The sequence below is a fragment of the Herpailurus yagouaroundi genome, unplaced genomic scaffold (assembly GCF_014898765.1).
Source record: "Herpailurus yagouaroundi ecotype Mexico unplaced genomic scaffold, PumYag 28, whole genome shotgun sequence".
Classification (NCBI taxonomy): Eukaryota; Metazoa; Chordata; class Mammalia; order Carnivora; family Felidae; genus Herpailurus; species Herpailurus yagouaroundi.
The window spans coordinates 47,893,375-47,910,513 of NW_024412376.1; the positions used below are offsets into that span (position 1 = coordinate 47,893,375).

General features: G+C 43.7%; 1 protein-coding gene across 2 annotated transcripts in view; it reads left to right on the forward strand.

The window, feature by feature from the left end:
• The window catches only part of TBC1D9 (TBC1 domain family member 9), a 117,187-nt gene that overhangs the window by 92,018 nt on the left and 8,030 nt on the right, over positions 1–17,139 (forward strand). For both annotated transcript variants that reach the window (XM_040473356.1, XM_040473365.1), the window contains exons 14-17: positions 6,457–6,555; positions 6,703–6,771; positions 11,118–11,358; positions 16,630–16,695. In XM_040473356.1, the coding sequence (XP_040329290.1) occupies positions 6,457–6,555; positions 6,703–6,771; positions 11,118–11,358; positions 16,630–16,695 (475 nt within the window). The remainder of the gene's footprint in view (positions 1–6,456; positions 6,556–6,702; positions 6,772–11,117; positions 11,359–16,629; positions 16,696–17,139) is intronic.

Consider the following 17,139-nt stretch of genomic DNA (forward strand, 5'->3'; position numbering starts at 1 on the left):
AGAAAGAAAGAAAGAAAGAAAGAAAGAAAGAAAGAAAGAAAGAAAGAGAAAGAAAGAGAAGGAAGGAAAGAAGGAAGGAAGGAAGGAAGGAAGGAAGGAAGGAAGAAAGAAAGAAAGAAAGAAAGAAAGAAAGAAAGAAAGAAAGAAAGAAAAAGAAAAGAAGGAAAGAAAAGGATGTGGCTACTAAAACACAGGGAGAAGTTTGCGCGGGACAGGCAGTTATGTGTTGGGCTTATTGCTGATGACCGCAAAAGGTACCGTTCACTGAGAGCCTGCCCTGTGTGAGGCAGGGTGCCGAATACTTCATAGACAAACCCACCAGGTACCAGTTAACCCCTTTTAAGGTAAAATTGTAAGTTGAGAGAGGTTGAGCTAGGTTTTCCAAGCCACACAGCTAGAAAGTGACTCCCTAGCATTAAAGCCTGGGCCAGTGGGGTTAGTCTGGATAGAATGGAGATGGAATTGTAAATATACTGGTGAACATGAGGTCAGTGGTCCAGTAGAGACTGGTTCGTGGGGAGTCTTGAAACCACTGATGGATTTGCAAGGCACTCAACAGCACCTTGGAAGCTGAGGGGAGTTTTTCTTTAAGTACATTATTTCTGCTCCCTATGCAATAAATTGGACTGGGGAGAGCTGAAGGAATAGACTAGCAAAGAAGATACTACAGCTGTGTCAGTGAGGGAAGACCCAGGAGATACAAGAAACGCCATTGATCCATTTATTTACTTATTTTTTAAACGTTTATTTATTTTTGAGACAGGGAGAGACAGAGCATGAACGGGGAAGGGTCAGAGAGAGGGAGACACAGAATCCGAAGTAGGCTCCAGGCTCTGAGCTGTCAGCACAGAGCCCGACGCGGGGCTAGAACTCACGGACCGCGAGATCATGACCTGAGCCCAAGTCGACCGCTTAACCGACTGAGCCACCCAGGCGCCCCTCCATTTATTGAAAAAATCTTTAAAGATGTTATGGGTGCCTGAGTGGCTCAGTCAGTTAAGAGTCCAACTTCGGCTCAGGTCATGATCTCGCGGTTGGTGAGTTCAAGCCCCATGTCGGGCTCTGTGCTAACAGTGTGGAGCCTGGAGCCTGCTTCGGATACTGTGTCTCCCTCTTTCTCTGCCCTTACCCCATTCATGGTCTCTCTCTCTCGACCTCTCTCTCTCAAAAATAAATAAACATTAAAAAATAATGTTATAAGTGCCTCTCTTTTGCCAGGCATCATGCTCGGCCTTGGCGATACGTTACCAACAACTGGTGTGAATGTTTTTCTTTCTTGATCTTTAATGTATAGATATTTTCAAGCACAGTAGAAACTCAGAGGATAACCTGATGCATTTCCATTAACTCATCACCCAGTCCCAACAATTATCAACATTTTTCTGATCTCTTTCATCTAAGTCACTTTTTTTTTCCTGGAGTATTTTCAGGCAAACTCTAGACAGCATATTATCTCACTTGTAAACCCTTGATTATGTATCTCTAATAGGAAGACAGTTGGGGCTTGACATTTTTTGCTAATCTACAGCTTTTAATTCCAAGTTTAATTTTTTTTTTTTCAACGTTTATTTATCTTTGGGACAGAGAGAGACAGAGCATGAGCGGGGGAGCGGCAGAGAGAGAGGGAGACACAGAATCGGAAACAGGCTCCAGGCTCTGAGCCATCAGCCCAGAGCCCGACGCGGGGCTCGAACTCACGGACCGCGAGATCGTGACCTGGCTGAAGTCGGACGCTTAACCGACTGCGCCACCCAGGCGCCCCACCAAGTTTAATTTTTAAAAAGTTGTTCATTCCTCCAAAAAGTAATGCAGACCTCTCAATTAGTGATCACCAGTTGTTAGTGGTACCTTAGTTACATATAACGTTAGGACATTTTGCCCGATCTTTAGACATGTGCTCTTTTCCTTCTTTTGCCAACATTACTATTGGTAATAACAGCTACCGTACTACAACCCAAAGAGGCAGGAATTATTTTCCCTTATTTTGCTGATAAAGAAGCTGAGGGACATCAGGTTTCATGAAATCTCTGTGGAATATGAGACTGGCATCCATATCTGACTATGAAACTGTATGCTTTCTGTCATATCAAGACGTCCAAAGCATGTCTCCTATATAGAGGCCAAACTGTAGAATAATGGTGTATTTTTATTTTTTTTAATGTATTTATTTATTTGGAGTGAGGGAGTGAGAGCACAAGAGTGAGTGGGGGAGGGGCAGAGAGAGAGAGAATCCCAGGCAAGCTCCACACTGTCAGTGTAGAGCCCCGATGCTGGGCTCAAACTCACAAATCAGGAGATCATGACCGGAGCCAAAGTCGGGTGCTTGGCCGAGTGAGCCACCCAGGTGCCCCAACGGTGTATTTTTTTTTTTAATTTTTTTTTCAACGTTTATTTATTTTTGGGGGGACAGAGAGAGACAGAGCATGAACGGGGGAGGGGCAGAGAGAGAGGGAGACACAGAATCGGAAACAGGCTCCAGGCTCTGAGCCATCAGCCCAGAGCCCGACGCGGGGCTCGAACTCACGGACCGCGAGATCGTGACCTGGCTGAAGTCGGACGCTTAACCGACTGCGCCACCCAGGCGCCCCCCAATGGTGTATTTTTAAAGAACATGCTCTAGAGTGGGTGACAAGCACACATGACTGCATGTGAGACAGACACTGAGTGGGAGGGGGTGAAGGAGTGGGGAAACGTGGCCTCGGGGCACTAGATGGTAAGGTCCCTCTTGGTGGCGAGCCAGCCTCTTTGCCACTGGAGATGAGGAACCATTGTTGCCAGACCTTTTGATTGTTCAAGAGAACTTGGAGGTCTGGATTTTATTTGAATTGTCCTAATTTTCAAAATACACTTTAGGCCAAACAATACATGCCATGAGCCTCCCAACCCAATGGCTGCCTCTTTATAATTTCTGCAACTTTTAAAATAAATTCTAGGTAAATATATAACGATACAGGGCATTGTGCTTTGACTTTTCCATGCCCTATGAGAATTAGTGATCACCAGCCTGAGAATCAGGTTGTATTTTTATGCCCCTTTTACAAATCATAGAACTCAGAGAGGTTAAGTAACCTGTCCAAGGTTTCCCAGTATGTTGGAGCTGAGATTCAGATCTCATATCTGTTTATCTCTACTGCTACTCACCATTTCTTATGTTTTAATTAACATGTTCAAACTACAGCTAATAATTAGTTCACATGGGATATTTTACACTGAAGCTGACTGAAATGTTATTTTGTAAACATTTTCCTCATGTGACAATGGCTTTTCTAGACCTTTATGCTAGGCAAAACTTTAAAACTTTGTGAGGAACACAAATTTGGTTATAAAACATGGGCCTGCTTTCTGACAAGAGTTAGGAAGGTGTTGCCTGGATATTAATCTTGTCATGAATAGAGACTTCTTTAATGATCAGAGGACCCCTGGAGAGACACTCATTCAGCAAACATAGGACACCAACAAGCAAACAACTCACACTGACTTCATGTCCTGGTTCCTTCTTCTCTTCTTCCTCCTCACCCTCCTCTTTCCTCCACGGGAACACCTCCGCCCCACCCAACACACGAGCACCCAGGACAGACAGATGCAGTCATGGCAGAGAGCAGGGCAGAATCTGGGGGAAGTATTCTTTCAGCAGTTTGAGAAATCTCTCACCCAGCCCTTGGTCTCAGCCCCCCACAACTTTCTGCTACTTTTTCAAAGTCCAGAGACTCACTCACATCCCATCAGTTTCTCTTTTCTCCCCCAACCCACTCTTCCAAGGCACCACCTTAGGCCTTTGGAGATTTGGGGAGATTTCTGACCACAGAAAGGACCCTCAGGTGTGAATAGTGCTCGGTCCTCTGGCTAACAGGAGTGAGCCCCATTCTCTATCCCAGGAGAATGAGTACCCCAGAAAATAAGAAACATTTAAAGGGCACTTTCGAGCATAATGTCGATGGGATACCTTTACTGAAAAACAGACGCTGTAGAGTTTGGATTTTAGAAACGATGCCTTCTTTTTGTTTCAATAAATTTCCTTGTGGTAGGCAGATTCGTTCAGATCATCCCATCCCTTACATAGGACTTAAGGCCTAAACTGTTTTATGTTGCCCCCCCCCTTTTTTTTAAGCCTCAGCATTTAAATATTTCTAGTTCTCTCTGGAGGATTTAGAAAGGAGGAGCCTTCTGAACTTGATGGAGCCTGGCCCTTGTGGTCTCTCTGTAAAATCTGTATTTGTTCTCCATCATCCCTGTCTTCCCAGCAACACAGGGGATGAACGAATCACAGGAGGCTGCCCAGCATGGGGAAGGGAGCTCTTGTCCACTCAGGAATGATGGTGGGGGTGGGAGAGGCCAGAGAACACGCACTGGAAACTTGAGACAAACTGGTCCCCACATCATTCCTTTTCCCGAGCTGTTCTCCTTGTCTCAAGTCTGTGCGGTGAGAACTGGAACGCAGGAGGGGTGAAGTGGTATGAAACGAAGGGCCGAATACCTAGTTCTTAGCTGGTATCAGCAAGGCCAGGGGAGTGGGGCAAAGAAGCAAAAAGAGGATGCTGTGCCTGCATTGAAAATGCTTCTCAGCTCCTAAAGACATCAGAGATTAGGTTGGAAAATTAGAAACAGCTCACAGAAACATTCAGATAAAAATTGAGTTGGAGAAGAGATGTAAATGAGATGGATAATTTTGTTTATTGTTTAAGGAAGGGTAGGTTTTAGAAAATTGAGATAATCTTAGGCTCCCTCACTCGCATCACTAAATTCTATTTGTTAGAAAAAGTATTGTCGTTACGTTAGTGAATTAGTTCTTTTCATGGAACTGAAATGTGCAATGCCTGGGAAGAAGTGTTACACCCAGGCTTTGCCCTTGTTTTGGGTAATGGAAAATGTTGGCTCCGGGATGTACCGAGGCACCTTTTTAGTTTGCCCTATATTTAGTATTTCATTCTGTCAGAGCCCCTGCAAAAGGTGGGAGAAAGGGGGATTAGGGGAGAGAGAGAGGGACTCAGTCATTCTCATTGCTCATTTTCATTTAGACATCCTCCAGGCAGGAACTTAGAGTCCATGGTTTCCTTTTAGGTTGCGACTGTTTGCTTCAGATGGAAGGGTCATTGTGTTTCCATTGTGTTCTGTCTGTTACCAGTCCCAGAGGTCTGGCCGAGGGAGGGTTCTGCCTAGCAAACAGCAGGATCCATTTCTAGTTGAGGAACAGACGTTAATTCAGTATAGACATACAAGGCTTCTTGAAGGTCAGGCTAGGAAATAACTCTTTCTTTAGCAATCTGCAAAGATTATCAAGCCAATGTTTAATATTAGTGACTACTGTCAGTTATTTATATTAATACATCTATCTTGTTCTAACCACAGTTCTACAAGGACAGTTTTGGTGTCTCATTTACAGAGAAATAAAGTGAGGTTCAGAAGACTCAACTGAATTGCATAGACTCGCAACGGCAAAGAACATGAATTTGAATAAAATTTTGTCTACCTCCAAAATCTATGCTCTGATCTACCCAGAGACGGGAGAGAACTTCTTGTTGGATAGAATGGTGGGTGGTGGAGTTATGGAGCTGGTGTCTGGGCCTCCGACTTGCAGCTCAGCACCTGTGGAACTCTGAGTCACTTATTTAACCTCTCTGAACCTTGGTTTTCCCATCTGTAAAATGGAAGTAATGGTGCCAACTCACAAAGTCATGATAAGGAGCCAATGACACAATTGTAGGTTCAATAAAATTTAGTTTTCTTCTGTCTTACAACTAATGTTTTCTCATTGTTGTGAATCAAAGGCATATATATTTTGGCTCAATTTGAAGTAAATCCAGTTCTCTGTCTTTCTTTTTTTAATGTTTTTTTTTTTTTTTCAGTGTTTTTATTTATTTTTGAAGGAGAGAGAGAGTGAGCACAAGTTGGGAAGGGGCAGAGAGAGGAGACACAGAATCTGAAACAGGCTCCAGGCTCTGAGCTGTCAGCACAGAGCCCGATGCCGGGCTCGAACTCACAAACTGTGAGATAATGACCTGAGCCGAAGTCGGACGCTCAACCGACTGAGCCACCCAGGCGCCCCAGTCCAGTTCTCTGTCTGTAGCCTGTACTTTGCAATGAATGCTTTACCAGCTCTGTGGGCTTGGGCAAGTTAGTGTCTTTGTTAAACTTCTGTTTCCTTGTGTCTGAAATGGGGAGAAGAGCACTTCCTTCCTGGTATTATCATGAGAATTCGATGTATTCAGCAAATATTTGTTGAGCATTTAGTAAATCAGCACTGTCCTCCACTCCAGTGGACAACAGTCTCTGCTCTCATAGTAATTGGGGGTGGGGGGGTGGGGGGGCGGTAGGCGATAGGTATAATAAGTAAAACCCAAACATAAGGTAAAATGGTAAATTCAGTTTCTTCTATGTATCAGGATTGTGTCTCCATAAATCTTGCAGACTGTGTGCTTTAGCAGATTTCTCAGAAACACCAATATTGCTCCTTTCCAGAAATTTGGAACCATCCGGGCAGACTTGATTGAGCAGATGAGATTCAAACAGAGACTAAAGGTGATCCAGACACTGGAGGATACTACGAAACGGAATGTGGTAAGTCCTTTGAAAAATAGTGGATGGCCTTCTTTCTCCATAAATTCCTGCTTCACAGACTGAGATGATTTAAAACAAGAAAATCAGGGACTTTCCCAATATAACATCTTTGAGATTGTGAAATTAATTGTGTCTACCTTCTTAAAGGTCCGAACAATTGTGACAGAAACTTCCTTTACCATTGATGAGCTAGAAGAACTTTATGCTCTTTTCAAGGTGAGTTCTTTTTTATTAATGTCTATTTACTTTTGAGAGAGAGAAAGAGAGAGAGAGAAGCAGAAGGAGAGGGGGGGAAGGGCAGAGAGAGAGATGGAGACACAGAATCCAAAGCAGGCTCCAGGCTTTGCTGACAGGTCAGAACCATGAACCGTGAGATCATGACCTGAGCCGAAGTCGGATATTTAACTGACTGAGCCACCCACATGCCCCTCAAGGTGAGTTTTAAAGTTAAATGCATGTACATCCAGGGGAATAAAAGAGTTCACTGTAATGATTCAATTAGTTCTAGATTTTTTTTTAATATTTATTTATTTTGAGAGAGAGAGCACGAGCAGAGGAGGGGCAGAGAGAGGGGGGGACAGAGGATCTGAAGCAGGCTCTGTGCTGACAGCAAGAGAGCCTGATGCGGGGCTCGAACCCATGAACTGTGAGATTATGACCTGAGCCACAGCTGGGCACTTAACTGACTGATCTACCCAGGCGCCCCATTTCTGTTAAATTGTTAAGGGACAGCATGAGTGTCGACATGCAAAATATTAAGATAGAGCTGAGAGTATAAAAATGGAGTGCTTCGTGGCACCTGGGTGGCTCAGTCGGTTGAGCATCTGACTTCAGCTCAGGTCATGATCTCACAGTTTGTGTTTTCAAGCCCCGTGTCAGGCTCGCTGCTGTCAGCGCGGAGCCCACTTTGGATCCTCTGCCACCCTCTCTCTCTGCCCCCCTCCTGGGCATGCATGCTCTCTCCTCTCTCTCTCTCAAAAATAAACACTTTTTTTACAAATGGAGTGCTTCATATGAAAAATAAGCATTTTCTCTTAACTGACTTAAGCTGATGTTTTAGCGCTGTTCCACTCCATATATATTTTAGCTATTTCCTTGGTCCTAACAAAATACGGTATTACTTTATAACACTCATTGGAATGGTGGCAGTTGAATTTAAAGTCTCCCTGAAATTATTGTACATTATAATGTCTTACAAGAAGCTGTATTAAAGCACCCTCAGAGCTTTCCTGTATTAAGCTATATTAAAACACACTGAAAAAGAGATATGTAGCCCGAATAAGAATAAAGCTGTTCATATGCGTAAGGAAAAGCCTAATTGGTTAAAGTGCTGTGATTTTCATTCCATAATTCAGCCCGTACCAATCTTGATCCTGAATAAGAAGACATTTTATTAGTAAATAAAGCAATGTAGAATTTTTTTCTTCTAGAAAAAATACTTTTAACCATCGTTATCAACCTCATAGGCAAAAATGTGGCCATTTTGGAGAAACTTTGAAAAGATGTCTTTTATGCTGATGCCAACTTTATCCTGATCTCTAATTGGGTAGCTTCTTGTATGTTCCCCTTTTATTGCCAGAAATAATATGACTATTTGGAGACCTGCAAACATAGTACAGCAGGAAGCATTAAGGGACAAAGGTCTGGGTTGAACACTAACAGATCTTAAAATCAGAGGATGTGATAGCTGGGAATGTTTTCACTAATATCCCCACTTGCTTGTTAGCTACTAAAGAGCACCACCATTATTTTCTGTTTGTTTGTTTTACTGGTGCCTACTATAGTGTCTGTCCCTGGCAGGTGCTCTAAACATGTGTAATGAATACATGGGTAAGTTAGTGGTCAGTGGTCCATAGCTGGTTAATGATGCCCTTCGTGTATCCCAGCAGCATGACCAGCAGAGTGGACATCACACCCCCCCCCCCCCCACCAGCCTCTATTCTGCACTTGATGGTGAGGTCTTTATAGTATGCCAGCCCATTCATATTTTATTCATACGCCATAACTAACTGCTCAGTGTAAGTTGGTTATTCATACGAAAAGGGCCCCTCTTGGTTTCATAAAGGAAAAATACAGTGATCCAACTTGGATCAAAACCAAAGATACAATGATCCAATTAAGATCAGATTTTGAAGAGATGCTGAAGACCAGAAGAAATCCGCTTTACAGGGTGGCGGGTAAGATTTGGGGTAACCGAGCAGAAGGGGGAGTAGCAGCCAGAGGCAGCAAGACCATGAACAGATAGCAGGAAGGGCATTGACGTTAGAAAGAGGAGGCTGCTTTGGGGGGACACCAGGGAAAGGAGGGCCAGAGCTGGTTGTGCGGAAGTCCCGGACCCAGAAACTGCCAAAGCCTGGGCACGTCTGCACTGGTTGGGTCATTCGCACCTGAACAAAGCAAACTCTTCTTTTACTCCACAGCCCTGCCCTGAGGCTGTGTTGACAAACAGGAACTCCCCCAATCTACCATGCACCCCAAGAAAGAACCTGAGACTCGGTGTCAGGGGTCAGAAGGAGCCTCAGGAGATACCGTGGAACCCAAGATAAAAACTTCATTATGGACTCTCTTTTTTTGAGTCTTCTGAACCCTTTCATTGGCTTTAAATCATTTGAATGAACATTGAGACATTACTATGTGTCAGACACCTTGCCAGACTTCTTAATCCTTTAAAAAGCCAATTTTGGGGAGCAGGGGGTGGGGAGGGGTTCCTGCATGTACAAAGGAAAGATGCATCCCCTCTGGAGGAGCAAGTCCTATACCTGAAACTAACGTAACATTGTGTGTCAATGATACTACTCAAATTAAAACAAAACAAAAACTTGGAGGAAAAGGGTGAAAGGCTGCCACCTTGAGGCACATTTGATGACAAATGTAGTTCAGGGCCCCATTGCCCTAATTTCTCTTGAACTCTCTAAATTATTCCTTTGGTCCTTTTTGGATGTCTGGGCCCCTAGTCCCCCCATGATGGAGTGTGGGGGCTATCAAGGAACTGGCTTGTCTTTTCCTGATTTTTGTGAGCACTGTCAAAGTGCCTGGACTCACATTCCAGCCTGGTTCCAGAGTACTTTGCAAGCTTTAGTTAGGAGGAAATGCCTGAGGCAACCTTTATCCAGGAAGTAGCTCAGGCAAAGAGGACCCCTCCCAGGGATGTATTACCAAGGCCATCCCACCCACTGATGGCATCACTTTAGGGCTTGATCCTTGCAGGCTCTCTGACCTCAGCCCCGCCTGCCTGCCTTGAACATCCCCCCCCCCCCCACTCTGACCTTACTACTACAGCCCGGGAATGCATTCCCAAACCCCCGTGAACTCTGACCCACTTCCTTTATTCTCCCAAGGCTGCATTGCAAAAACCTGCCTTTGGTTCTGCACTCCACCTCTTCCTCCCCCTCTCTTGCCTACCCCCACTCCTCTCTTTTAGTTTGTTCGCTGTGATTCCCAGTAAACAATTGTGATCAAGACATTTGGGCTTTGTTCCTTTCTAAGAGCAAAACTACTACTATACCCACTACTGACTCCCCCCTTACACAGCTCCTAAGCTAGGGGAAAGATCTGTTTCGAAAGTGCTCTTTTTCTCCTGCAATATTTATACATTACTGTAGTGAGATACTCAGACAGTACAATGGGGAATAAAGTAAAAATAAAGTCCTCCTCTTCACGCCCCTCCCATCTCCCCCATTTACCATCCAGAGCTAACTGTAAATGTCTGGGGGAAGGGTGTCCTTCTGGGCCTTTCTATTACAAGTTTTATCTTTGTGGTCTTCCTAGAATGGGTGCACATATCTACCAGGATCAATATGACTTCATGAATAAGAGGCTGCCTTGTTTCCAAGGACAGAAACAGGAAGCTTTTTGTTGTTTCCAGATCTCTATTCTCCTCACCATAGTGGTTCCTACTCAGAATTTTCCTAGAGCTATTTTCAGATGCGTGAAATAAGAAAACCACACATTTGTAGCTTGAATACTGTGACTATGATATTTATGTAATTTCAGTAACCAAGAGGAAAGGGGTCTTTGGGACACTAAACTAGGAATTCAGAAACCCCAAATGTCATGATGCTTCTGCCCTGAGTACGCAGTTGATGACCTCGTGATAGCCCCTCAGCCTCTGGGCTTTCTCATCCTCACCTAGAAAACAAGCTGGTCAGAGTGCCTAAATTACAGATCCTTTCATTTAACTTTTTTAAATAAATATTTTTGTTTATTTTTATGGTTTTTTTTTTTTTTTTCTTAAGCGTGTGTCAGTGTGTAAAGGGGAAACGAGTAGGGGTAGAGGCAGGGGATGTGGGGAGGTCCCTTTATTCACCTACCTCCGGTAACTGAGCTGGACCTTTCATGCCGGATGTAACCTGCAGAGGTGGTTGCCATGGAGTTAGTGGGGGTGTTCCAGTGGAGATGGGTGTAGAAGGAGAAGACAGGGAGCCCTAAGACCAGAGCTCCTGCCCCAGGAGACACAGGTGTATCAAAAAGGCTTTTTGCAAACGTGAGGCGGGACTTTTCCTTCCCGGTACCGCCGTGAGATCGCATCCCCAGTAATCCTCTTTTTTTCTTTAACTTTTCAGGCAGAGCACCTAACCAGCTGCTACTGGGGTGGGAGCAGCAATGCTCTGGACCGGCACGACCCCAGCCTGCCTTACCTGGAACAGTATCGCATTGACTTTGAGCAGTTCAAGGGGATGTTTGCTCTTCTCTTTCCCTGGGCCTGCGGAACTCACTCTGAAGTATTGGCCTCCCGCCTCTTCCAGTTGTTGGATGAAAATGGAGATTCTCTGATTAACTTCCGAGAGTTTGTCTCCGGCCTAAGTAAGCATGGGATGTTACTTCATGAATTGGGAAGGGATGACGGGTCAGCAATAGCCACCCCGTTCCTGGTGGTCCTCAGTGCTGCCCTCCGGGCCACAGCCCCACACTGTCTCCAAGGGTTTAGAGGGTAGAGCGTCTCATTTTAAGGTTTGCAAACTGATGGTAAAATTCGTTTAAATGAACGGATATACTATATGATTAAAGCATCCGACACTAGTTAGTCCCCAGCACAAGTTAAAATACATTATCGGAGAATGTGCAAGACAATAAAATGCCAACTTACACACTGAAACCACAGGCCGTGATACCTTTACAAGAATATTTGAGTGGATTGTTCTTCTTTGACACAAAGTATATTTATATTATGTATCGCAAAATGTTATAAAAACCTTTCGTGATGTTTTTAATAAAGGGTTGAAGAAACCGCAGCAGTTCTGCGGTCTCAGTGGAGGTCTTTTCTCTCCATCTGGCCTGGAGGACGGACCGGCTGTCCTGAGAAAGCACACCCACACCTCACAAGCAGCACGTGGTTTCTGCCCGTCAGCCTCACTGCCTGACCGTTATTCTGTGTTAGCAGGACCGCCCTATGTCCTTTAGAACTCTTGCTCCCTTCATGATGGAACAGAAAGGCTACAGGGTAGTAGAGCTTGGCCCACCAGACATTGAGGTTGTGGATGTAGGACGTGTTATGCCGGTGGGTCAGAATGAGACAAGGAGAAGGAAAAAAAAAAAGCTCATTCTAATTGTGCCACTCTGTGACCGTGGGCCAGGTACTTTATTTATTCATTTTTTGATGTATAAAGAATTATTTATTTATTTATTTTGAGAGAGAGCAGGGGAGGGGCAAAGAGAGAGAGAGAGAATCCCAAGGAGGCTCTGTGCTGACAGCACAGGGCTTGATGCAGGGCTTGATCTTAAGAACCATGAGATCATGACCTGAGCCCAAATCAAGAATTGGAGGCTTCACCCGACTGAGCCACCTAGGCGTCCGTCCCCAGGTCATGTACTTTAAAACGACATGCCCTAGGAAAGATGAAGGGGTCAGGCACAGAGCCAATGATGACTCCAAAAAGTGCTCTAAATCTTTAAGAATAATGACTACTGGGGCGCCTGGGTGGCGCAGTCAGTTAAGCGTCCGACTTCAGCCAGGTCACGATCTCGCGATCCGTGAGTTCGAGCCCCACGTCGGGCTCTGGGCTGATGGCTCGGAGCCCGGAGCCTGTTTCCGATTCTGTGTCTCCCTCTCTCTCTGCCCCTCCCCCGTTCATGCTCTGTCTCTCTCTGTCCCAAAAATAAATAAACGTTGAAAAAAAAAAAATTTAAAAAAAAAAAAAAAAGAAATTACCTTTAAAAAAAAAAAAAAAAAAAAGGGCGCCTGGGTGGCGCAGTCGGTTAAGCGTCCGACTTCAGCCAGGTCACGATCTCTCGGTCCGTGAGTTCGAGCCCCGCGTCGGGCTCTGGGCTGATGGCTCGGAGCCTGGAGCCTGTTTCCGATTCTGTGTCTCCCTCTCTCTCTGCCCCTCCCCTGTTCATGCTCTGTCTCTCTCTGTCCCAAAAATAAATAAACTAAAAAAAAAAAAAAAAAAAAGAATAATGACTAGGGCTTAAAGGCCGAAGGAAGCTGATGGTTTTTAAAAAGGCAAAGGGGAGGGGCATCTAGGTGACTCAGTCAGTTAAGCGTCCAACTTTTGGCTCTGGTCATGATCTCACAGTTCCTGAGTTCCAGCATCAAGCTCTGTGCTGGTAGCACAGAGCCTGCTCAGGATTCTCTCCCTCTCTCTCTGCCCCTCTCCTGCTCACACTCTCTCTCTTTCTCACAATAAATAAGTAAATATAAAAAGACAAAGGGGTGTAGATGAAGTGCACTTAGGAAGGAAAAAATTATTTGTATAAAGCACTCACATATATGCTTAAAAGGGAAGGGGGACATGGAAGAACTAGCCCTTTTTTAGTGCAAACACTACTCAGATGCTTTAGAATTTGTATTTTATCGCTAAATCCAAACAGCCTTTTGAGGAGATACTAATGACAGCTGACATTTATACAGCATTTACTCTGCTGCGGGCACTGCGCTCATGTTTACATGCATTCAATTTGCCTAAGACACACAACTACGAAATTGAAGTTTGAACCCAGGCACTTCAGGGGCCCACTTTGTGCTCTTACTATTATGCTTTGTTACCCACGCGCTTACTCTTATTAGCCCCTTTTTTGGCTAAAGACATGAAAGCTCAGAAAAGTTAAATAACTTGCTGGGACATTCGTTTCTAGCGAGTCAATACTTACCTGTTATTGGACTAAACTACACAGTTAGTACATGCTGGGCCCAGGATTCAGAGAAGGGCTGTCTGTCTCAACGATTCATCCTTTTCTTGCTACTCGATGCTGAGGACAGCAAGCAGGATATTTCTTAGGAAGGAGGAGGTATTAATTTTTAATTACACAAGTAGCATGTAAGTACATCCTGCTTTTTTAAACAGTGAAACAATCCAGGCAAGGCTAAAGACCCCTTTATCCCTCTCCTAATCTTTTCTGCCCCAAGGTAACTACGTATTGCCAGATGGGTGGCTTTCATCAAATCCAAAGGGGATTTATAAAAATTATCTTTGGACAGGATTAAGGAGGAGGAAAAAGAAACCAGTGCTGCATTAGAAAAGTGATAGAATTTAATAGAAGTATTTAATTGACTTAAGTTCAGGTGACTCCAGTAAGGAAAATACTCTTCAAAATCTTCAAGAAAGGAAAGAGAGGCTTGTAGTCCAGGATAGTGAAAGTACTGAAAAAGAGTATTTAGGGTTCTCAAAAGGCAGTTGAGTTCTTGAGCAAAGTATGCCTTGCTCCAGATACTGGGAGAATGCTCAGAGCTGTTGTCACTCTGTGGGACAATTATTATAGAGATAGACAAGCAGACCAGAAAAGAGAAATTCTGTTCAGGTTTTAAAAACTAAAAAACAGGGACGCCTGGGTGGCTCAGTCGGTTGGGCGTCCGACTTCTGCTCAGGTCATGATCTCACAGTCCGTGAGTTCGAGCCCCGCGTCGGGCGCCTGGGTGGCTCAGTCGGTTGGGCGTCTGACTTCGGCTCAGGTCATGATCTCGCAGTCCGTGAGTTCGAGCCCCGCGTCGGGCTCTGTTCTGACAGCTCGGAGCCTGGAGCCTGTTTCAGATTCTGTGTCTCCCTCTCTCTCTGACCCTCCCCCGTTCATGCTCTGTCTCTCTCTGTCTCAAAAATAAATAAACGTTAAAGAAAAAAATTTTTAAAAACTAAAAAACAGATTCTGGAAAAGATGATATCAATCCCCAGGAAGGTCCCTCTAGAAATTCATGAACAGATGGTCTATGTGGAATTAGAAATAAGGGATTACTATCAGAAGCCACAAATGAACTGTATCTCCTTTTCCAATCATGTTGCTGAAAGGCAGGCTCTAAATATGTCATACGTGTCCTGATGCAGCTGGTCATTTGACAGATAACTTGTTACAAATGGAAAAGGTAGGAAGGAGTATATAGAAGTTGGTGATTAGGTAACTGGCTGAACACTGCCCCCAAAATATGATGGTTAATGAGTCAGTTTCAACTGAGGGTTCTCTGGTACTTTGGGTTTGATATTTGACCTCTGATTTTTCCTTCATTTGCAAATGAGTAACTGTCAGGATAAAATGACTTTGAATAGAATTCTTGGAACAGTGCCTGACTTACAAAGGGTTTAATGACAGACATTTATTAATTATTTGCTTTGTATTAAATCTCGTGCGAACTGCTTTCCACGTGTGTGTCACTTTTCTTCTCACAATAATTTTACGAGATAGAATTGTCTGTCATTACTTTCATGATTAGCATTAGTTGGTGTGCAGACATCTTAGAGTTTAGTTAACCACGTGGTCAATATGAAACTCCAGAGTGAAAGAGTATAAAAAAATTGAATGTAAACTCAGGCCATATTAGTGGAAAAGTCAAAAACAGCTCCACTATTCTCTGAAGTAGATAAGAGTCTTCTGGGACTCTCTCTCCAGAGAGATATTGATTGATGAGTTGACACATAAAGTGGATGTGAGTAAAAATGGGGAAGGCTATACAAATCCTGTTACGAGAAAGTGGAAAAATTTGGAGAGGGCACGATAAACTTGCCTTGAAAAGATAAGCTTGAGGGAGACAGGTGAGTTGTCCTCAAAATCTGAAGGTTGTTGTATTGAGGCAACAGACCTATTCTGTTTGGCTTTAACGAGTAGAATAAGGGAAAAAGAGCAGTTCCAAACCTTTTTTTGAGTCCTGGACTCTTGGAGATCTAATAGGGACTTTGGACATTTTCTTCCCCTCAAAATGACATGTGCACATAGAGACAAATTTTCTTTTTCATGGGCTTTGTGGACTTTCTGAAGTTGAGATTGCAGGTTAAGGATCCTGAGACTAAAACAAAAATTGCAGAAGGACTTTCAGTAGTTAGAGAATACATCTGCAGAACAGAATGCATCTGGTGGTGATGACCTCTCCATCTCTGAAAGTGTTCAAGCAGGTGCTAGATCCCTGTCTTTCGTCAGGGCGTGAAGGGAGATGCCTGCATTTAGTGGACACCCCTGCTGTTTCTGGGACCCAGATTCTGCGATTCCTCTTTCCCCAAAGCTGACTAATCTTCAACTGGCTGCTCTAAGACTAGATATTTGTGAAGGATTTTCTGATTCCAATACGTATAGACTTTAAAAGAAAAGTAACAGTGTTCTTTTGATTGAAGGGATGGTGATATGATGGCAGATGGATGAGGATGAATCAAACTGAAGAAATATTTAGGAGAACCCCAAAACGACTAACAGGGATTTCTACAATGAGTAATTGGAAGCGATCTCAAACATGTTTCGAGATTATTTCTGAATTCTGTTCGAGTGTTGAAACCCAGTTAAATGGGTTTTCTTATGAGTAACACATTTATTATGTTCCAGGCACTATTCTAAGTGTGTTATACGTGTTAATACATTTAATTCTCACATTCCTTTGATCCTGATGTCAAGACCACTGGTAGAATCTTGTGTTTATTATTACACAGGGGAAACTGAGGTACAGAGAGATTAACTCTCCCAAGGGCAAATAGTAAGTACAAAGGAATTGAACCCAGGCATCTGGGTTCCAGAGCTCTTAACCCAAATATGTCCTGACCAGACCTTTTGTCACCTAATGTCTTTATTTCAGTTTGCAAAAAGTAGACTTTTTAGGGGAATGCTAAGCTGAGAGGCATCACTACCACACATGATACATTTCACATTGTATTTATATGATTCTAGGTGCTGCATGCCATGGGGACCTCACAGAGAAACTCAAACTCCTGTACAAAATGCATGTCTTGCCTGGTAAGTGAGCCACACAGAGGAGCCCATGTATTTGTGACCATGACCTGGTTTGAAAGTTCTTTTTTTGGTATACAAAATCACTCACTGGTCACTAAGCATGAACTGAATAGTAATTACCTGCATAGGTTCCTGCATCAGTATGTGCTTGATTCCACGGTCATTTACCTGTCTGAGGTATGAGTTATAATAGAAAAGAGCAGACATCTGCAAGAGAAAGAACAAATAACATTTGGTAACTCACGAGATACAAAGGTCGCAAAAGAGGAGAACGTAGGACCTGAGATTTTGAGTTTAGAAGGAGTCATTTTAACACTGACAGAAACAGGTGGGCAAGATGGAGAGGTTTTGAGTTCAGGTTTTAAAAGGTTGGCCTATAGCTTGGATATATCTAGCAAACACTAAAAAAAAAAAAAAAAAAAAAAAAAAAAAAAAAAAAAAAAAAAG